This window comes from Chanodichthys erythropterus, chromosome 13 (genome assembly GCF_024489055.1).
Source record: "Chanodichthys erythropterus isolate Z2021 chromosome 13, ASM2448905v1, whole genome shotgun sequence".
Taxonomy (NCBI): domain Eukaryota; kingdom Metazoa; phylum Chordata; class Actinopteri; order Cypriniformes; family Xenocyprididae; genus Chanodichthys; species Chanodichthys erythropterus.
In genome coordinates this window covers 31,101,358-31,125,073 of record NC_090233.1, presented here as the reverse complement: position 1 = coordinate 31,125,073, position 23,716 = coordinate 31,101,358, and the positions used below count along the sequence as shown (strand labels likewise).

The 23,716-nt window shown below is 35.5% G+C and overlaps 2 protein-coding genes across 3 annotated transcripts; one reads left to right on the top strand and one right to left on the bottom strand.

The window, feature by feature from the left end:
- Positions 1-449: 449 nt before the first annotated feature.
- On the bottom strand, positions 450-13,657 carry noxa1 (NADPH oxidase activator 1). Its single transcript, XM_067406794.1, has 16 exons — positions 13,547-13,657; positions 13,138-13,317; positions 9,782-9,864; positions 9,442-9,550; positions 8,210-8,344; positions 7,880-7,987; positions 6,773-6,832; positions 6,631-6,668; positions 6,397-6,535; positions 5,724-5,792; positions 5,119-5,197; positions 4,713-4,792; positions 3,720-3,874; positions 3,467-3,572; positions 2,973-3,096; positions 450-2,884 (listed from the first exon to the last, which is right to left on the bottom strand). Exons 2-16 carry the CDS (start codon positions 13,309-13,311, stop codon positions 2,778-2,780), a joined length of 1,566 nt encoding a protein of 521 aa, XP_067262895.1. The 5' UTR covers positions 13,312-13,317; positions 13,547-13,657; the 3' UTR covers positions 450-2,777.
- Positions 13,658-15,144: 1,487 nt separating this feature from the next.
- On the top strand, positions 15,145-21,806 carry dpp7 (dipeptidyl-peptidase 7). 2 transcript variants are annotated; one of them, XM_067406932.1, is made up of 13 exons: positions 15,145-15,292; positions 15,605-15,746; positions 15,837-15,976; positions 16,569-16,732; positions 16,922-17,057; positions 17,180-17,261; positions 17,364-17,530; positions 17,808-17,868; positions 17,988-18,106; positions 20,653-20,809; positions 20,922-20,986; positions 21,213-21,283; positions 21,669-21,806. In XM_067406932.1, the coding sequence occupies exons 1-13, from the start codon at positions 15,287-15,289 to the stop codon at positions 21,769-21,771; spliced, it is 1,413 nt and encodes a 470-aa protein (XP_067263033.1). In that variant the 5' UTR covers positions 15,145-15,286; the 3' UTR covers positions 21,772-21,806. The 2 variants fall into 2 exon arrangements, with proteins under 2 accessions (XP_067263033.1, XP_067263032.1); XM_067406931.1 differs by having other exon boundaries at positions 15,152-15,463.
- The last annotated feature ends 1,910 nt before the right edge of the window (positions 21,807-23,716 follow it).

Genomic DNA, 23,716 nt, shown 5'->3' with positions numbered 1-23,716 from the left:
AATCCATACTGTACAATCAGGGCAGTCCATTAATTGTTTTGTATACACAATAATAATTAGCCTTATTATATTGGTTCAGTCTATGCTTTCTGATGTGCTAAAAAGGCAACCAGCAAGTTTTTAGGCCAGACTGTCAGCTACCGTGGAAGCTCAGTTAAAACACACATGTCATCCTCTAAGCTCATAAAGAGGAATTAGAAAGGCCTGTCAGCAGACCATTACATACAGTACAACAACCGTAGTCTCTCTGAGAGCTATTAATAATCTTATATGGACAGACTGTTGCTCCCTTTAAGGCTGTATTTAACCTCATCCTTTTCAAGTCTACCTGCATTGACCCAATTCATTTTCAACATACTTCAATCAAACACTTTACTGGCACAACAGCAACAAAAGTGTATTTGTTTTGCCAAAGAATTTACAGCATAGCTGTATACATCGGTGCAAAATAAAATGAAGTAAATTTTAAATTTGGGAGTCACAATAGTCTTTTCTTCCCTATTGTGACATATATACAAGTGAAACGGCTTCTGAAACAAGAAAAAAATGTAGGGCGGGACTTGAAGCAAATTGATTGGATGGTTGTGGTTTGCTATTACTGTGATTATTTCCTGTGAAAAAACAAACGTCATCAGAAAACAGATGTTATGAGGGCACATGAATTTAAAAAAATAATAATGATGCACATGAATAAATTTATAATAAATATTGCAATATTCCATAAAATAGTCCATTTTGATTGCATGGTGACTTTAATAAATAAAACAATAATACAAATGAAACAGAGTGCAGCATAATAAAATAAGAGAATAAGTACTAAAAATTAAAAGAAATAAATTACAATCACATCAGTTGCTAAATGAGTGCTTAAAAAGGTAAATTTAAGATGAAAATAAAAATAAACTAAACACATGTATAGACCTTCTCAGCTGAACTTTCTTCGTCCTTCTGGATCTCCAACCCACTGATTTACAGCCCTTTAAGATGGTGGCATTGGAGCAAAGGAGTCAAATTCATTGTTAATTTGCAATTACAGCTCTTGGCATCGGAGCATGGTGGCAGAAATTAATGAACAATTAATGGGCCTAAATGAGACAATCGAGATGCTCACTGATCTTTATGCATCGCAGAAGACAGTGTATTACACCTTAGCTGTAAGTCACACATAACTACAGACTCATCAACCAAACAGACATGCTTAAAAGTGCTCCAAACTGTCTGCCAGTAATTCAATTAGGTGCTGAAATACCAAATATCATTCCCTGTCCTTTCTTTCTCTCAACATGTATCCATGTTTGAGACACTGATTTAATAAAGATGTGTGATTTGGATGGTTTAACCTAATTTGAGTAATTCTTGTTCTCTTGACTTAAAACGAGACTCCAGATTTCTCCCTGCACCACCACAGTTGGCCAGTTTATGCTCTCCACTTTCTGGATAAAGAGTCCTACATAATCTTTTGAGTACTGAGCAGGTGATGTACTCAATAGACAAGTAACTTTTATGACAGGTTATGCTGTCAAGGCCATTAAATTGCCACCATTGATTGCATTACATGAAGACTAAAATACAATTCCCTTACATCCCCTATAAAAAACAGACAGAAGGTCGTTTTCACACTGAAACACGTTAAACTGTATAACTCCCTGACACTTATACAATGTTGTTTACAACGGCTCATAAATGCAACACAAATTTTCACTCTTCAACAAATATAAACCAGGGACAGAAGGCAGGAGGGGAAGAACTGATCGGTAAATGTTGGGTCAGAATGCAGTACGGCTTTGATTTATAGCAGAATGTTTAATGGGAATTGAGGGAAATGTGCGTCACGCTGAGCTCTGCCAACGCCATAATTACCGCAATATAAAAGAGCAGAGGGATCGTATGCTGCAGTGCCTTGCCCCAGTGCCCAGTCTGACAGAGCACACCACGCCATTAAACACTGCATTACGGATACCTTGCTGAGGTGTATTTAGCTCTCACTACAGGACAGAGGTGATTTAAAAGCCATTTTATGACATCTGACCAAGTCTGAAATAGATTCTGCCAGCAGTGTATATTGTATGGGTGTGATTCAAGGTAAATCATCTCTTTCTGCTGCACTGCTGTTCAGTTTGTATATGATAGATACTGTGTCAGCTGCAGGTTAAGAATAAGTGGGTGGTAATGATATAAATTGAAGATGACATCCTATGGAGCACTATTTAAAACTCTGGTTTAGGCCTCTAGCCGCCCAGTTTTGTGATCTCAAAAAGTACCTGAAATTCTCCCTCTTCTGTTAATATTAAATGAACTCACTCTGTAAAGAGAGCCAAGAGTTTCCAGATGGCATCTAATTCAAATAAAATTTAGGTGTTCCCGTACCAATTTTACATAATAAAAATTTTTTAGACAGCTTAAATTTCCAAACAATATTATTTTCCAGTTAAAAGCACTTAGAGTGACCTGTAATTTCATTAAGTAAATGGAAAAATAAATCAAGAAAAATGCTAAAATGGTAAATTCATTTTTAAATACCTTTGGAACATGAAAAATCATGGAGAGGAGAAATTAATTTGATTTAGTCTTGCAAAATCTGTGCTCAAAAGTTATTGTGATCATGTTCATAGAAACAGCAGTCAGGAGTAGGCACAATTTGGCATAAAGAAAAAAATCTTCTGATAAACACTGTCATTAATTTCAGCAGACGGATGCCTCTATACTGTCGCTGCACATAAAAAAGTTCTTAATGATTGAATGCAAAAAATGGCAACTGTAGATGTTTAGAGGCTGTGTCAATCTGTTGATGCCCCACTGATGCTCTCTGTATCCTGATGAGCAAAACTTCTAGGGAAGATGCCGATTTTTCCAGCAATGTGCCCTTCTAACCACTCCTCATTCACTGCAAAATGGAGGAAAAAAGAAAAAGAAAATGAAAACCAATTAAAATTCTCTAATAATAAAGAAAAGACAACCCTGTGTTTACCTACCTTCACTGAGAATGTCAATTGTATCACCTTCACTGAATTCCAAATCCTCTGGGCCTTGTGCATTATAGTCATACAGTGCCACCATCTGATAAAGAATGGTCCTGTTGGCCAGAGGGTCCTCATTCTTGGGAAAAGATGGGGAAAAAAAATTGATGCCAAATTGGTGTAACATTCATTTGTAATAGAACAAAGTTCAAGCTGATGATGGGTGAAATTTTTCCTCACAGTTTAACAAACAAGTAAACCATTCATAGGATGGTTCCCTAAAATAGTGTAAACTATGTGGTGCTATTAAAACATTGCTCTGTTTGAACATACAGACACAAGCTCAACCAGAGGTATGAATTTTGTGTGACCAATTGCAGACAGCGGTGTGCATGGGAAACCTTTTTGAAAACTATTTCGTTTGGTGACAGTACTGGTTAACACAATTAATCTCCTTTAACAGATGTCAGTTAGAGCTGTCAATCAAAAATGGTAGTTAGTAAAGTTACCTGACACCAAATTTTGGCACGTCCTGATTCAGCCACACCCTCTAAGCTATCCAGTCCATCGTCACCATTTAGGGGCATTAGTACTCTGGTACCATGTCTTCTGTGTCTGTGAGAGGAAGTAGTAGTATGTGTTAAAGGATGGTGTGGGGGTTTGTACGATCGAAAAATGTGAGCAGATTATTAACATACTTTAATGCTGGGAATTTATGGCAACTAAAAGCAGGCCAGCCAGACTGCAGGTCTGCAATATTACCTGAGGCGAATGTTCGTCCCAGGCTGTCCTAATTTCTGAGCGATTTTCTCTTGCAGATCCCGGAAAGCAGTTTCTAAAGGGACTCTCAGAGCTATGGTGTATGTATAGTGCACCTTGACTACGACTGATCCAGAGTCCTCGGGTGAAGATTGGGCCTGAGAAATGGGGGTAACATCTGAGGTTACAACTGAGAGGTATATCTGAATCAGACTTTTGCATTAAACTGATCATAAGAATAAGCAAAGTGAATAAAGTTATAATACAAGAACATCAATTAAATAAAAAGGAAGCTGCTTTTTTCAATTTCAAAATTCCCTTTTTCTATTACAAAGTTCTATCATGTGCACAAAGTATTGGGATATTCAGATATAAGTTTTGTCATAAGGTAATCAGGTTTCTCTACTAGGCAGTGGCCTTAAATAGTCTCCTCCTCAAATGTTCAGCTTCTCTTTTGCTCCCTTGGGTGTATTTCTGACTGAATCAGGCCAAATCAAAGGCCTGCTGCCTCAACACTCCACTTCTTGTCTGAGTCACAAAACTCATTCAAAAGATCTCATCTCACACAAAAGATCAACCATGACGGCCACTGCATTAATCATGCTCTGCTTCCATTTTCATCTACAGTACATGATACTGTCAGAAATATTGGCTTTCAGGCTTGACAAATTGGACAAGGAGATAAAATGAATTTGCAGAAGTATATCAAATATAAGCACTGAGGATGTAACCAAATATTCAAGAAAAAAGTAAAAGTAAAAGAATGGAAATCCCATGTTTATAGACCAGAAATCTGTTCATTTTAATGAACATAAATAATTTAAATTAGCTTAAATTATTATTGGTGAAAATTTAGTAACATAATTCCTGGCAAAAACTGATTTGTGTGGTTAAAATAATACTTTGGAGTTACATACTAACTCATAGGGATCACTGATTTGTTCTTCCACAGGGTGAGCATTCTTTCATCTTTTTCAAGTGCGTTTTATTACTCACCTGCTGCGTAGGGACGCAGGTTGAGTTGCTGGTCGTTGGAGGAGTTGTGTGGGTAGCACCGGCACAGGTGGGGTGAAACTCTACAGAAGAGAGGATGAGACTTGCATTCTTCAGAATACTGGTACAATCATTTTATTTATTTTTAGGACAGTTGAAGGAGAGACAGGAAATGATAACTGCACCACGCAACACACAGCATGTGCTCTACTTAATGGCACTGCATTACACACTGCATTTTTTATTAGAACATTTTTATTATGTTTAGATATTAGAAAAAGATTATTATAGAAGAAATTATACTTTCCTTTTTATAACAATAATTATTATAATAAAAAAAAACTTTAGTTATTAACAAACAATTTCAGTTTCAATGTGTCTGTTTTATCTGAAAATATATTTTCTGTACCTAATGGACGTTGAGTTGGACCTTGAGGTCGATTTGGGGGTTTTAGGGCTGGTGGATGTGGGATGCCATTAGCGAGTTCCTTCCAAGCAATATGCAGAGAAAAGCACTCAGTATATTACTGCCAATAACAACTTTAATTCAGATATTGAACATCAGAGGCTGAAGAACAAAGTCACTGCTCCTGCTTCCTGCAGTATGCAAAGCAAAGGAATGAAGATCCCTTGCTCAATTGAACATCAAATCTCTGGAAGTAGGGGTCACAAGAGGCTATTAACATATAAATCATTTTTATTTTCATCATAGCTATTTTCCTTATAACGATACTAAAAGTGACAAAGAGTGATGAGGCATAGCACAGTCTTTGCCAAATCTCTGTGGTTTACAGAGTGTGTAGGCACATTTTTCACTAGAATTAAAAAGCTGTCTGCATTCATAAAATTCAGCATTTTACACCAAGCTCAACACATCTAAGAAAAAGGCTGGATGAGCCTTGGGAAATAACAATATAACAATATAAGCAAATAACTATTAAAATCCATTAATAACATACTGTGGGAAATGAAAGAGGTCATACAAAGAGGTTATAAAAAAAATAGAACACTTACAATTCGCTTGTATTTAGCCTTGTTTTTCTTGCCCATTGGTTCAAGCAGGAAATTGGGAACCAGACCTCTCTGACATTTTAAAAGTAAAAAAAAGAAGAAATAGCCCAGGTGTTATTTTAAAATTTGTTATTATTTTTATATCACACATTGATGTTGCAACTCAAACTGCTTTTGTGAATGTCAGAAACATTATTAGAATAACTGCTTGTTAAGTCTGACCAGTTTTTGAGTCCAAAAGCTCAGAATCCATGGTGATAATATAACTGACCGTTTGATGTTATGCTACTGAAAAATCATGATCCTAACCTTTAACCCTATACAGAAATGATGGCCAGAGAGTGATTCATCTTTTATGAATCATTGAAATATTGATGTCCGGGATGTCATGAGCCCAGAGATTGTGGTGTACACCATTTTAAACACTTAGCATAAATATGATATGAATAAATAATGCTTATAAAATGGCTTTTGAGATAGGATTACCAACTTAAAATAGTAGAGGCTTGGACCTGGAAACAGTCATGCTTATGTCACAACCATAGACTGTAAAAAAAAATAGGTCACAACTTAACAAGCAGATTGTCATTTTGGGGGACAAACATTCAATGTGCCTCCAAATCATAACAAATCCTCAGTAATCATCCATCATGTTTAGAAAGAAAGAGTATCCCACCTTTCCATCATAAATGACTACTGCCAGCCCGTCCTTGTCTTCATCACTATACACAAACACTTCTGCTCCAGCAGGCACTGTTAGCTCCCCTGCCCCTTTTGCCACATAAGCACTCTTCAGTACCATGTAACGAGAGTCCCTATGCAGGAATGATATATTATATCATATATTATATCAGTGTATTAAGCTGGTCTTGTAGCAGTCTTTAATATTTTCTGAATATTGAATACTTACTGGCCATCTATGACCTTTGGCTCATAGTACCCTGGTTTCTGCAAGAACATACATAATCGGTGGAGTTTAGATAGAAAACAAAAGACAGTTAAAATAGCAGGACAAAATTCTGAGGCTGTAACATCACAGGTGGTAAATTTACCTGTGGTCTGAGAGGATCAAAGCCCCTGAAGTCATCATTTGGAATCAAAGAAGTGATGACCTGTGAGAAGAAGAGTTTAGTTTCATTGAACATTTGTCACATTTCTTGTATAGTGCTTTTAGTGCAGAATTATAATGTTTATATGAGATTACAATCATTTTTTAATAACAATCTGCAGATGCATTATTTTTTGTGCAGCTTTTAAGATCTCACATACATGTATTTCTATATTTTCAACAGATGTTCAAACGTTCTTAATCAGATGGCAGGCACCCAGTAGGGGGCCTCAAGATGATTAAAAATTTAAAGGTGACCTAGAATGCTTTTTCACAAGATGTAATATAAGTCTAAGGTGTCCCCTGAATGTGTCTGTTAAGTTTCAGCTCAAAATACCCCATAGATTTTTTTTTTATTCAGTTTTTTAATTGCCTATTTTAGGGCATCATTATAAATGCGCCGATTCAGGCTGCTTCCCCTTTAAATCATCGCGCTCCCAGCCCCCATATGAAAATAACGACGGCTCTTGTCTCTGTGAATCATGGATCATGTCAGTTATTATTGCTCCATGTGCCATTTTTCGCTGTTGTCCTTGCTTGCTTACCTGCATAACGTCTGATGATTTAGCTGTGCACAATACTGGCTGCCCTTGTCTAATGCCTTGAACATGAGCTGGCATATGCAAATATTGGGGGCGTACATATTAATGATCCTGACTGTTACGTAACAGTTATGTTGAGATTCGCCTGTTCTTCGGAGGTCTTTTAAACAAATGAGATTTATATAAGAAGGAGGAAACAATGGAGTTTGAGACTCACTGTATGTCATTTCCATGTACTGAACTCTTGTTATTCAAGTATGCCAAGGTAAATTCAATTTTCAATTCTATGGCACCTTTAAGACAAAACAAGTATTAAATTAAGCTAAAATAACTAAAAAAAAAACAAAACTAAAAAAAACATGATATTTCTTATTTTAATTTACTTCCTCAATACAGATTTTTTTAAAGGTGCCCTAGAACTTTTTTTAAAAAGATGTAATAGAAATGTATCATATAGTTATTTTTCAAACAGCTATAAAGCAGCAGTACAGCGTGAAGATGTGAATCACCTTTGCTTCACCCAAGAAGTCCCTCGGTTTAAGCTGGTCTACCTCCTGTTTCCTGGGACGGAACACTTCACCCTCGGGCACCAGGAGAGGCTCCAAAACCTCTCTCCTCTGGGAATAATATTGGACAGGTACATTAAGTGATGATTACAATGTTTAGTGGAGCATTGTTCGCTGAAAAGAGACTTCAGAGGTCATTGCAAACCACTGTGTTCAGCGATACATTATCAGTAAAAGGGCAATGAAAAGGTAGCGGTGGATGTCTTGCACTATGAAAAAGCTTTTCAGCATTCTCTTTGTATTTTCTTAATATAAGTATCACATATGTCTTACATAAATAGCCTCTAGAGCTGTGTCTATTAGGTTGCTCCGGCCTGCTCCTCTCTCCTCTGAGGCCGCCATCAAAATGTCCCTGGCTTTGTCCCATTGTTGCAGTCTAGAGTAAACGGCTGCTGCATTATAAAGGACCTAAAAGTGAACAAACCCACACAAGTAGTACACATTGTACATTATATCATCTCAACAGGACAACAAAAGATTATACAATACTGTTCAAAAATGTGGGGTCAGTAAGGTTTTTTTTTTTTAAATGCTATTCAGCAAGGATGCAATTCAATTTATCAAAAAACATTAAGACATTTATAATGTTACAAATAAATGCTGTCCTTTTAAACCTTCTATTAAGAAAAAATGTCATGGTTTCCACAGAATTATTAAGTAGCGCAACCGTTTTAACTGTGATAATAATAAATGTTTCTTGAGCACCAAATCAGCATATTGGAATGATTTCTGAAGGATCATTTGATACTGAAGACTGGAGTAATGATGCTGAAGATTCAGCTTTGCCATCACAGGAATAACTTAAATTTTAAAATTAAAATCTATAAATGTTATTATGTTTAAAAATATTACAAAAAACACCCTCAAACTTTTGAATGGTAGTGTGTCTACACTTATATATCCCTCAAGTAAGATGAATCTCTTCTGAATCTGTAAAATGAATAATTACTTTGAGCAGGACCTTCCATTTCATCACAAGATGAAAGAAGATCGCATAAACCATACCTATAGAACATAAAACGTGCACTTATGTCTAAAGATGGACAAGTGGTGCAAGTTTTGCATGTGATGGTCATATATTGACTCTTTAAAACTTCTTCTCTTTAAAATTTCTCTTCTGTTTTTCAACTAATATCTATTTGAGGAACAGAAAGGTTGCTTGGTCTGTTCAGGCTAACCTGAGCTTAACCAGACAGCTGAGGAATGCTGGATGTCTTATCTTTTTTCAGCCTGGCATTTGACATTGCATAACTATGGTGTTTTTTTTACTAAGCCCTCAAAGAAGCCTTGTGATAGCTATCTGTGCAGGTGAACTCTACCAATGTTCATGTGTAATGGCAAAGTTGACACAAAGCTAGACAGAAAATGTCAACAATTTCCCAACTTGCAATAAAATGTTACCAAAAAACTTTCACACTAAATCTAGACAATCATACATTTATAGATGGTTATGTCTTACTTTTTTTTTTTTACACAATCAGACAGAAATATGCTTGTGTTCTGACCTGCCAGCTGTACATTTTATAGCGAAGACCCAGCTGTTTGTAGTCAATGACAGGGTTTTCCCTCATGTATTTCTGAGCCAATATACAATCAGACAATGCCTCCTCCAGCCTGGTGTTAGAAAAAAATACATAGATAAAAAAAAAGAAAGAATGACATCAAGACAGGGAGAGAGCAAGAGAACAAAGAGGCAGTGTCAGATGAAAGTGAATCAACTGTCCAGAACATCAACTTTAAACAAAAGAGGTCAATGTTTGTGTTGCATCACGCTGTGGCATACCTGACAGACTGGTCTACTTATTCAGAGATCTACAATATGAAAACTTCTCAAATATTTCTCACCTGTTTGCCATCATATGAACAGCAGACCTCTGAAAAAATCCCACAGCAAGACATGAATCCTTTGCGATTACATGGTCGAGAGCCTAAAAGGTATATGACATTGTCTAAGACATCTAACAAAAATCGAATTAAAACATAACAATCATGACCTTTGTAAAGTGTAAAAACTAAATAAAGGTCATTAAAATAAATAAATACACTTTTTAAAATTATTATAATACATACACCTAACAGTACTGCACTATAGTAAGTGTGGGGTGAGATGGATATAATAATGTAATGAAATAGAAACTAAATATTTTCCGAATAATATTTTACACATTTATATACACTCATGTGAAAAAGAAAGTACACCCTTTTGAATTCTATGGTTTTACGAATCAGGACATAATAAAACAAATCATCTGATTTTTGGAAGGTCTTAAATTGAGGTAAATACAATCTCAGATGAACAAAAACACATGACATATTACACCTCGTCATGGTTTATTTAACATAAATGGAGAAGCCATGTGTGACAAACTAAGCACACCCATACTGCTTTCATAGGAATTTGGAGGGTAAATATTAGTCAGGTGCTGCAAATGCCTTTGATTAATTGATCATCAACAAACTCAATAAAAGCAAAAGTTTTGCCAGTTTGCTGGTCTGGAGCATTCAGGTGTGTAACACAATGCCAAGAAGGAAAGATATCAGCAAAGATCTTAGAGAAGAAGCCAATTCAGAGAAGCTGCAAAAAACCCAAGAGCTACACCTCAGACTCTACAGGTCTCAGTTAAATGTTAAATGTTAAAGTTCATGACAGTCCAATTAGAAAAAGACAAGTATGACTTGTTTGGAAGGCCTGTGTGGAATTACAAATTTAAGAATCTGTTTAAGATCTGTGGATCCTACATCCTGACCATTTGGCAGGACAAGCTCAAGATACAGCAGTGCCTTTTGTCTCTATGATAATGTAAAGGTATGGGTGATACTGTCAGACTGATTGGATTAGCTCCTATGCATTTGAATGACACATTTATGTTGATTAGATCATGGCTGGGAAATGTAGGTAATGATCTGATTTCTGTACTGCATTTGCATCCTTTGTTTAGATTATCCACACCTCTACTCTATGTATCCCTCCCCCTTGAATGTATATGAACTACCAAGTCACTGCCTTAGTCAGATTTTGGATGACCACAGCGATACACAGCGTGTTTCTCAATAAAGAGTAACTTCTGCTTCAAGAGATCCCAAAGTCTCCTGGTCTATGCTTCTGAGATTTCCAACACCTGCCATGAGAAAGCAATTTCTCTCTAAAAATGTTTGCAAAGATGCATGAACAAGCCAAAACAAAAGACTGAACAAAAGACTTCTGGAATAATGACGAGAAATGGAGAAGTTTGGCCATAATGCACAGTGCCACGTTTGACAAAACACAAACACAGCATATCAGCACAAACACCTCTGTGCCAAGCACAGTGGTGGAGGAGTGATAATTTGGGCTTGATTTGCAGCCGCGGGACCTGCATCTTGCAGTCTTTTAGTCCACCGTGACCTCTTCTGCATACCAAAGTATTCTAGAGTCAAATGTGAGGCCATATGTCTGACAGCTAAAGCTTGGCTGAAATTGGGTCATACAACAGGACAATGATCCCAAGCACAACAGCAAATCTACAACAGAATGTCTGAAAAAGAAAAAAAATCAAGTTGTTGCAATGGCCCAGTCAAAGTCCTTAAGAGAGCTGTGCATAAACAGATGCCCACAAACTTCAATGAACTGAAGCAGTGTTGTAAAGAAGTGTGGGCCAAAATCTCAACGATGTGAGAGACTAATAAATTCATATAGGAAACGATTACTTCAAGTTATTGCTGCTAAAGGTGGTTCTACAAGAGATTAAATTATAGGGTATACTTAGTTTGTCACACATGGCTTCTCCATTTTGGCTTTATTTTTGTTAAATGGTGTAATATGTCATGTGTAGTTGTTCATCTGAGGTTGTATTTACCTCATTTTAAGACCTGCTAAAGACCATGTCCTGTCATGTCCTGGGGCCGTATTCACAAAACAACTTAAGGCTAAAAGTAGCTCCTAAATTGCCGATTTAGGAGAAACTCTTAAAAATAATGGGTGTGTCAGTCCTAATTTTAGGAGTCCTAAATTTTTGCTCTAAGAGTATTTCACAAAGCATTTTAGCACTAAAACTAGCTCCTAAATCTGTGAAACGTTAGGAGTAGTCAAGAGGACTCCTAAATCACTAAGACCAAATCACAAACAGTCCTAATCCACCCAAAGACACTGTACATCATTGAGGGAATAGCGATAGAGCCTTGGGTGCTGAACCTTTTCTTCATAAATGCAATACAATTTGATTTATAGATTTGAATCTACGATGAGACAAAAAAAAAAAAAAAAAACTTTAACAAATAAATAAATATTGTCTGATTATCTTTGGCAATGGTTTCACATGAGTTCACACTTACAAATGATTGAATAGTGTAAAAGAAAAAAAATATATATAAATATATATATATATATATATATATATATATATATATATATATATATATATATATATATATATATATATGTAATATAATTTGTCGCTTGAATTCTGTATTCCCTTGAGATGAAGACATCAAAGAGGTGGACAATTAACTGTATATACTAGTTTAATTAGTGACACTTAGTCTACATTTTAAAACCTTTATGGCAAAATGATGGCAACATTTTATTTTGACTATGGCAACATTTTTATTAAAAAAATATTTATTTAAATAATGCAACATTTGTATTTTAAAACCTTTATTTTAATTTAGAAACATGACACCTCATTCTACAATATTTCTATGATTAAATCACTGACTCCTCCCCCATCAGCCAATCACTGTGTGTATTCTCCATAGCAACGAGGTCAACCCCGCCTTTACTCTTAGCTTGAGACTTCAGTCTATTCCTTAGTAAAAGTTTGTCTCAGCAGCTTTGTGAATAGGTGTTAAGAGAAAACTCTTCGCTAAGAACTTTTACTGCTATTTAGGAGGACTCTTAGTGGTAAGATAAAATGTTTTGTGAATACGGCCCCAGATGCGTAAAACCATAGAATTCAAAAGGGTGTACTTTCTTTTTCACATGACTATATATATAAATTTGTATAAATGTATAGCTTTTATACATCCTAAATATATTTTAGGATGAGGGTCCCTTGCACAAGGATGGATGATCATATTTGGTGATCAGTGGCATCTAAAAGACTGAAAACCCCTGAACTAAACTATAACTCTGGCAATTGCTATTTTATAATTTAAGACAAGGATAACTGTATTGGAGTATCATTATAGATATCCTACATTTCTATTCAAGATTGTGGTTGTACCTTGATGGCCAAATCCACTTGACCCAGGGCGATGTGTGTCGACGCGACCACAAACATAGTGCGACAGTTGTGATCTGTGATCTGGTTTAGTTTAGTGAGAGCGCCCTGCCAGTCCCGGGTGTCTATTGCCCGCACGGCCTCATCCCACAGCCTGATCAATTCTATGTACAGCATGGCCCTCTAGAACAGAACCAGATTAAATGTTATTCTTCTAATCACTATATTTATTCAGAATGAAATTAATGGCTTAATACAAAAGTGTACTGAGAAAACACCATATTTTTGTTCACTAATAGCTTAGAACGAAAGGAATCTGACAGCTGCCTAAGTACAGGTGAGACTAGCTATGCAGGTTCTTTTAAGACAGTAAAACTATAAAAGCAATACTAGTACAATGACTGACACTTACCTCTGCACAGAAACAGACAACAGATAAGTCAGGAACTTGAACTGCTTTCTAGAAGTGATCGATCATGAATATGAACAGGTGCTCCTGAACAGGTGTAATTCAGAACTCTTAGTTGGCTCACAGGGAAGTGATATTTGTAGTGTGACACACATCTGTGGTTCCCACCCACTTGCCATGCCATCAGGAAGTCCTGCATTCCCAAGAGAGAGAGAGAGAGACTTGTTGAGCAGAAGGTAGGGCACTTACACAATGGCTCAATTAAACAAAAAGATGTTGAGTAATTCAAGGAAATAGAAGAAAGACAACATGCACACTAACACACTTATCTTCAGCACCTTAAGGACAGAACATTAAAGGTTGTCCGGCCAAGAGTTACAATACCAGGAAGCTTTTAGCTTTTTCACCTGACATTTATTTTAATAGGGAAGCAGTAAAGAAAAAGACTGGAATGAGGAAATAGCAGTATTACTATATTACCATTTTTTTCCACACCAAGTTTGACTGCTTTAGATTTTCCACCAAATACTTGAAGCATTAAGGTTATAAAAATTGCATTTTATTAAAAAATATTATTTTGTTAAAAAATTCATATTATCTTAAAAATAAATACATTTGCTTTCTACAAAATAGAGACACATTATGTACACGAATCGGGGACACATTACGTGGTTTTGAGCATATTATTTCCACAAATAACTTTAAGATATATGGACACCATAAAAAATATTATTTGAGTGAAATATCTAGAAATGTGTAAATCTACTCTCATTTAATCTTCAGTGCTATCTATCTATCTATCTATCTATCTATCTATCTATCTATCTATCTATCTATCTATCTATCTATCTATCTATCTATCTATCTATCTATCTATCTATCTATCTATCTATCTATCTATCTATCTATCTATCTATCTATCTATCTATCTATCTATCTATCTATCTACCTACCTATCTGCATATATTATTTACAGTAGATGGCGCTACTTATTTTGGTAATCCATCAAGGGTCCCCGTCCCTCCAACGCTCTCAGGGTATTTAAACTACACATGCAAAAATCTTCTATATAGTGTATTGAGCTTTTCAGTCTGTAGTTCTAAAAACCAAAAGACAAGTAACTTTGTTGTATATCTGTCTAAAAAGTACATTACTTTTTATATGTGCATTATCTTTTGTTCTACATGAATTACACACAGAAATACCACAAACTTTGAACATGCTGTGTTGTTTTTCTTCTTCATCTTGTTTACTGGCCATGCATTGACTCCTTATGAGGAAGATGAGTTTTATAAAAAAAAGTAGGTAAATAAGGGTAAACAGGGCACCCCGGTAGAGGTGATTCGTTAGTGAATTCGAACGAATCCTTAAAATGAACAAATCCTTTTTATTTTAATGCTAACAATTTATTTATTTTTGTCCTTCTATATAGTTACTGTTTATAAGCATTTTATAATAATAATAATAATAATAATAACCTTTTTTCCCGCTGATTTTGACCGTATTTATGTAAGTTAAATGCATGAAGACTTTTACTTTGAAATGGTTCCTGGCTTTTACTCTGACTGAAACTATTATTGTGTAAATAATTGTTAAACTGCCAAATCGCCCTTTTTTTCGTTGCTCAGACAACCCTTAATTTTATAACGGTGTAAATCGTGTACTTTTAACCTAACACGGTCTGTCCATAGGGGTCTGTTTTTACAGATGACACGAAAGTCACATGACAGCTGACTTGATCACATGACAGTAAGTACTAGTCTTTTTACAGTCTATGGTACTAGTCCTGTGAAGATTTCATGAAACTCCACTGGATTTCTGGCTGTATATGGGGTCTCTGTGAGAATGGCTGTAGGGTGGTTTTTCCTTGGATTCATGCTGCTGATCCTCGGTGGAAAGACTGAGACACGTTTATCTGTGGCAAGTTCTGATCTGCAGTTGTTTGTATTTTAAATAGTTTTGATACTGATAGGCTCTTCCAGTTGTTTTCATACAGTTTATAGGCCATTCTTTGCTCTGCTACTCCTTACTGTTCTTTTGAATTTTCTTTCTTTTTTTAAGGAAAAGCTCGATAATGGGGTCACCCCATCTCACAGAGACCTTGCAGCTGATTTCAAGGAAATGTATTTTAAACAGATTTTAGACCACTTCAATTACAACAGCCTGGGCAATGGCACATATGATCAGCGCTACCTTATTACAGGTAATCTGCCACACTTTCATACTCTTAGTCTTAACTTTATCTTTTTAACTTATATCCATCCATACTGAATGCATCGTGTGTTTATTCTAGATCAGTACTGGAAGAAAGGCTATGGACCCATTTTTTTCTACACTGGCAATGAGGGGGACATTTGGGAGTTTGCACTGAATTCAGGCTTCATCACAGAGCTGGCAGCAGTGCAGGGAGCCCTGGTGATATTTGCCGAGCACGTAAGATTCTCATGTTGAATCATATGACCATGGAGGAAGTTAGACAAAAGGAAAATTGTAGATGTCCACTGTATGCAGTCAAACACTAGTGGTCAGAAGTTTGGAATAAATAAGATTAAGATGTTTTTGAAAGAAGTCCCTTATGCTCAACGAGGCTGCATTTATTTGATCAAAAATACAGTATTATTGTGAAATATTATTACAATTTTAAATTACATTTTTTTTATATTTTAATATATTTTAAAATGTAATTTATTCCTCCGATGGCAAAGCTGAATTTTTCAGCCACCATTACTTCATTACCTCATTCAGTGTCACATGATCCTTAAGAAATCATTCTAATATGCTGATTTGGTGCTTAATTATCAGCAATTAATTGGTGCTCAATTATTAATTATGTTTCTTATAATTATCAATGTTGAAAACATCTTAAAATATAGGAAGTTATTTTAAATTATAATATTTTTTTTAAATATTTAAAAAATATTATTTATTATTTTATAAAATTATTCCAAACCTTTTTTTTTTTTCTTTTTTTTTTTTAAATAGTATATACATGTCCACTAATGGTTACCTTTGCTTTAAACTCTAGAGGTACTATGGAAAATCTCTTCCATTTGGGAAGGATTCATTTAATATCCCTGAGGTGGGGCTGTTGACAGTGGAGCAGGCTCTGGCTGACTATGCAGTGATGATCACAGAGCTAAAGAAGGAACTGGGAGCTCAGACATGTCCCGTCATCGTCTTTGGTGGAAGGTGGGGTCTCAGTGAGCTTCTTATTTACCCATCATCCCCTGACAGACACACACACACACACATATAAATATCCATATACCAGCTGGCTGCAGTATATTTAATTGTTATTAAATTAATTAAATATCATATCTAATAGTATTTTTTATAATGCAATAACAAATAATATCTATATGTCTGTTTTTATGTCAGCTATGGAGGAATGTTGAGCGTTTACATGAGAATCAGGTACCCGAATATTGTTGCTGGTGCGTTAGCCGCTAGCGCTCCTATCCTGTCCACCGCAGGTCTTGGAGACTCTAGACAGTTTTTCCAGGATGTTACTGCTGTAAGTTAATATTTAATTCTTTTCAGGCACTTCGGCTTTAAAACAGGCCTTTAAAACAATTTTTAAAGACGATTTTATTTGATTTTGAATTGGAGTAATATTGATACTGTTTGCGTGTTCAGGATTTCGAAAAGTTTAAACCTGCCTGCAGAGATGCAGTGAAAGGAGCTTTCCAGAAGCTAAACACTTTGGCACAACAGAAAGGTATCCATAGCCGTTCACTCAGGATTCTTGACCATTTCACTCTGTGTTTGTTGTTGTTCCTAAGCTAATTTCATTCTTCTGCTCCTTGTTCACACTCCATAGACTACAGCCGCATCCAGTCTGCTTTCTCCCTGTGTAAAACTCCCTCTACCCCAAAGGACATTCATCAGCTGAACGGACTCTTACGCAACGCCTTCACCATGATGGCCATGTTGGACTATCCCTACAGCACTCAATTCATAGGCAGCATGCCACCTTTCCCTGTGAAGGTATTGGATTTCTCACTAGCGTGAATTTTGAAAATTCCATCTCCAAATGGGAAGGGGAGAGCATGAAAAATAAAAGCTTGCTACTGAAAGGCTTTAATGCAGAAAGCAAAACCTAATGGTGTTAAACAAATGTTTCCCTGATGCTTAGAGCAAATGAAACCATTCCACCCCATCTGGTTCCATCTAAAATGGCTTAATAGTGCAGTTCCTGCAGTTGGAATGGAACCATTATGATTGTGTGTTTTAAAGCTAAAGTTCAGTACTTTTACTTCCACAGGTGGCATGTGAAACCATGCTGAATGGCACTGATCTTATGTTGGCACTCAGAGATACTGTTGGTAAATGACAGCAGCTTTGCACAGATTTCGATTTCATTTTCTGTTCCTTTTTGTTGTAATCCCTCTTGTCCTGACAAGGTTCAAAAGACTTTTTCATTAATGTTGTGCTACCCCCACAGGCATTGTGTATAATTCCACTGGACAGCTCACATGTTATGATCTCTACGGTCTGTATGTGGAGTGTGCCGACCCCACCGGCTGTGGCCTTGGCTTTGACAGTTATGCGTGGGATTACCAGGTACCTAGATTAGTTCTCACTAAACCCTGAATATTAGATTTTGGTACTTGCTGAAAATTCACTGTAATATTAGAGCCATGATCAATGATTAGAGCATATCATAAACGTCATTTAACATGTTTATGTTAAAAATTTAACAACACAAGTCTTCAGTAAAACATTTATTTTGAGACTATACACTGCGTTCCAAATTATTATGCAAGAGACAAATCAGTAAGATTTCTGTACAATAAACATTCAGATTTTAGTTTTTTTGCCAGATCTATGGAAACCCTACTTAGAGGTTGTTCCACATTATTAAGCAAGTCACAGTTCACATGCAATATGGAGAGGAAGAAAGATTTTTCTGAAGATGAAAAGCATGAAATGGTGCAATGTTGTGCAAAAGGCATGAAAACAACTAATATTGTGTGAAACTGAATGGAGATTATCGAACTATCATAAGTTTTGTGAGTGATTTAGAGCACAGCAGAACTTGGTCAGATAAAGGCTTATTAATGAAAGTTCCTGTCAAAAAAATGTATTATATTAAAAGGGCAGCTATAAAAAAGCCAGTGTTGAGCAGCAAACGGGTATTTGAAGCTGCTGGTGTCTCTGGAGTCTCAAGAAGCTCTCCATGCAGGCTGGCAGTTGTGCGTAAAGAAGTTTTTTAGACACCACTAACCAAACCTCACAAAGAGAAACATTTACAGTGGGTTTAGAAATACATGAAGACTCATTTTTAAATAGTTTTATTCACAGACTAATGCCGTACTACAATGGATGGCCTAAATGGATGGATTTCTGGATGGTTGGTGAATGGCCACCACGTTCCAATAAGACTGCGATGTCAGCAAGGAGCTGGTGGGTGATGATTTGGGCTGGAATACTGGGAAGTGAGATTGAGGGTATTAAAATGACTTTTGCAAGATATGTGGAGTTCATAACTGGCCATTTTCAGCTATGGTATAAAAAGGAGGATAGTGCATAGTACAACTCACTATTGTACAATGCACTATGCACTATCCCATGCTGCAAAAAAACACCACAGCAATAAAACTGTTTGAAAATGTATTTCTACACCCACTGTAAATGTTTCTCTTTGTGAGGTTTGGTTTGGAGTGGCTGAAATGCATCTTTATGCACAACTGCCAGCCTGCATGGAGAGGTTCTCAAGACTCCAGAGACACCAGCAGCTTCAAATACCTGTTTGCTGCTCAACACTGGCTTTTTTATAGCTGCCCTTTTAATACAATACATTTTTTTGATAGGAACTTTCATTAATAAGCCTTTATCTGACCGAATTTCTCTTGTGCTCTAAATCACTCAATCATTCAGTTTCACACAATATTAGTTGTTTTCATGCCTTTTGCACAACATTGCACCATTTAATGCTTTTCATCTTCAGAAAGATCTTTCCTCCTCTCCATATTGCATGTGAACTGTGACTTGCTTAATAATGTGGAACAACCTCTAAGTAGGGTTTCCATAGATCTGGCAAATAGTTTCGTCTGAGATTGATACCAGTTATCTAAAAATACATGGATAAGTAAACAAACAAACATTTTCTTAGAAAAACTAAAATCTGAATGTTTATTGTACTGATATTTCACTTGCATAATAATTTGGAACGCAGTGTAGAGTGGGGGTGGTGAACTCCTGTCCTGGAGAGCCACAGTCCTGCAGAGTTCAGCTCCAACCCTGATAAACAGTCACCTGTCTGTAGCTTTCTAGTAACCCTTCAGACTTTGATTAGCTTGTTCAGGTGGATTACTGCATAAAATAAGGTCTGTGACGAACAAGTTTATGAACAAATGATTCTTACTGGTAAATGTTGAAATTAATATTAAATAAGATTAATAAATGCAATTTTGATGTTTAAATTATCCCCAGATGTAGAAAGCTAAAGTTAGACTATAAAACTATAAACAAACATCACATGACCACTTAGCTTTGAGGAAATCTCTCAATCTTTATTTAAACGCCGTGATGACGTTAAATGCCCCAGACAACCTCTGTAGTCCCATTTAGCCACTTGTTGACAACCACCTTTTTCAAGATATTCAAAAGCTTAAAAAAAAATCATGAATATATCATATTTAACCACAGACCACATTTCCGGCATTTAACCAAAATCCCATTGACTTCAGGACAGCTTTTAGGACCAATTTCTGCAGCACTCTATTCAGTCCAAATACTTGACACTGTGATTTTTTTTTTTTTTAAAGAACTTTTAAAGACCTCTTTAAACAACTTATATATATATATATATATATATATAAAATATAAAAAAGTTTGCAGTTGAATCTGATGTATTAGTTTTCATTGGAATATTCACATGTATAATATATAAAAATTTTGGTTACACTTTAAGGTGTCAGTATTACAGTGCAATTACACATTTACATACTGTGTTATAATAATTAACTACATGTACTTACTATAGGGTTAGTCACATGTAATTATGCATAATTTCTAGTTATTACTACATTATTATATAACATGTAACAATGGCACTGTAAAATAAAGTGTTACCAAAATGTCTTTTATATGAAAATCTTTTTTAGGCCTGCACTGAGATCGAGATGTGCTATGAGAGTAACAATGTGACAGACATGTTCCCACCTATGACATTCACTGAGCAGCAGAGGGAACAGTACTGCTCAAAGAGATGGGGGGTGGTGCCACGGCCAGGGTGGCTCAAGACCCAGTTCTGGGGCCAAGGTAAGCTAGAACTATCAAAATGTGTGGTTTGTCTTTGATCCTTTTAATGTCATTGGATGTTTGCAGTGAACTGGGAGCTAAATGTTGTATCCATTTGAATTCTTTCTTCTAGATCTCTCCACCGCAAGCAATATCATATTTTCCAATGGTGATCTTGATCCTTGGGCTAATGGAGGGGTAAGTTTCACTTTGAAAACTTTGTAATTTTATTATTTAGTTATTAAAATATAAAGGTGCACTCTGTATTTTTCCGTACTAAAATGATCTGAATACTTAATTTAAATAATTCCCTTGTTAGTAAGTTACACTGAGTGCACTTTTATTCATGTATGCCATTTACAAATAAAGAGTATTTTGTTGTGCTTCTCTGTAAAACATTTAATGGAATTATTTTCACCTGTAGATCAGGAAGTCACTCAGCCCATCACTGATTGCAATCAACATACCAGAGGGAGCTCATCATCTGGATTTAAGGTGCCAGTTAAACTTAGGCTATTTTCAGACTGCAGTCAAATCTGATATTTTCTCATTTTTTCAGGCAGATTGTCTGCACTATTAATTGCAAGTGAATAAAATTTGTGTCACATGGAGTGAGGCAAAAAGACCATCTGATTTGAACAGCCAGAGCACCCAGACTCGGACGCATCTATAAAAATCTGATTGGAATCGCACTTCAAATCACCTCCAAATGTGGTTTAAATTTCATGCATTTGTTAAAAAAAAAAAATCTGATTTCTGCTGGCAGTCTGAACATAGCCCATGTTACATATTATGTGATGCGTTTAGACCCGTGAGAGACAATGAAATGCTATATTTGGCTTCATCATCTGACCATGCTTCCTACTTTATTTTTTCCCAGGGAGTCCAACCCTGCTGATCCTGAGTCTGTGATTGTGGCTCGGAAGGAGGAGTCTGAAATCATTGCTCAATGGGTGAAGGCGGCAAGGAAGGAGCCATCATGAGTTGTTTTTATGTACAATTTATTTCAACATTTGTAAACTTGTAAAAATTGAATAAATCCATTTATTTCCACAGAAATGGACACTAAAAAGATATATTCCAGAAATATGAATTTGTCAATTAAAAAAACATTTTCATTATGTAAAAGCTCACTCTGTCTAATTCATCATTTACAAATTGCCAGATTGCGTTGGGGTACTTCTAAGGAAATTCAAAGGAATAAATACAGCTGTACCACATTATTATTATTTGAAATTTATGGCACATCTTTGGTGTACAAATGATTCAGAACTATGTTGATTTGTCAATATGCATGAGGCAGATGATAATTTAAGACATTTGCACAACAAGAGTGAAGCATGAAAAGCCCTTCATTTTAAATCTGATACACACAAACTAGCGGTCTTCAATTTCTCACACAATGAGAAAAAAAAAAACAACAACCTAGAAATGGCATACAGATAGCAAGTTAATTTAACGCTTACACATTATATTATAAATAGTCACAAAAGTATTTATTCACAAAAAAAGGAATTGTAGTTTCACAAAAGGAATGAGATGAATAAAATAGATTGATTTCTCATAAAAACGTGATTCTCAGGATTGAAAATAGACAACATTTGTCATTGCTCTGTATGTAAAGGCACACGTGGAACAGAACAAACACCTCACCACAGCACAACGTCGAAAAACCAGCCCTTGATGAACATCTGCAATGGCTATAATATACACGGTAGCAAAACAAAACTCTGGGTAATATTACTGTAAGATTCTGCACAGTGAGACGTAATGTTCAACCAGCTTTTCAAATACAATGCACATAATACATTTGTGATCTGTGTAAACAGCAGGTCTGTTCTTTGATGGTCAAAAAGTTAATAGCCCTGCTTGTTATCAGTAACATTAAGACATCCTATACATTGTATTCCATTTAAGCTCAGGCCACAAACTGAACATAAACAAACATTCCATTTTTCTTCCTGCATGAAAACATTTAGAATTTTGAAGATTCTTTAAAGATCTAAGACCACCCAAAAAAAACAACCACCCAACTTTTCACATTTTACAAAATATTCTACCAATACCAAATGTTTGAAGTTCATTATACACATGTTCCAAGACCAAATGAAAATGTTGGTCCCATGAGAGAGTGAGATGTGCCATAAAATATTATAGACACTTATTTAAAAAAAATAAAAAAAATAAAACTGCTTGATTAATGCTCCACTTAAAATACGTATAATTCTGCAACCACAGAAAAATGGGACAAAACTGAATAAAAATCAAATAGTAATAATAATAATGGTTCACCTGCTAACGAGTTAACATTTAAAGGAGCTTTTTAATATATATAAAATAATAAACCCACTAACTAACACCAAACTCAGCACAAATATGTACATTTCTCCTATTCACAGGATGGCATTAAAATCCTTCACAGCAAGGTTGGGGTTTTAGGCTCAAAACAAAAAAGAAATACTTTAATAATTTATAAAAACAAATGTTTCCCCTTGCATGTGCCTTATCACAAGAAAACATTTATACAATGCTGTCTGATAACTCTAAATTTTTGGTAACACTTTACTATAAGGTTTAATTTGTTAACATTAGTTAACTACATTAACAAAAACTAACAATGTAGAATACATCTAAAGCATTTACTAATCTTAATGTTAATCTCAACATACATTTTCAAGATCAAAAGTTGTATCGGTTAATATTAGTTAATGCACAGTGAACTAACATTAAATGTACAATTTTATAAACTAACATTAACAAAGGTAATACATGCTGCAAAAATATATTGCTCATTGTCAGTTCATGTTAGTTAAAGCCTAAACTAATGTTAACAAATGAAACCTTATTGTAAAGTGTAACCACATGTTCCGAATGCTCTGAAAAACAAATGTAAATAATTGTGATGCAAAGAAAAATTAATTTACAAAG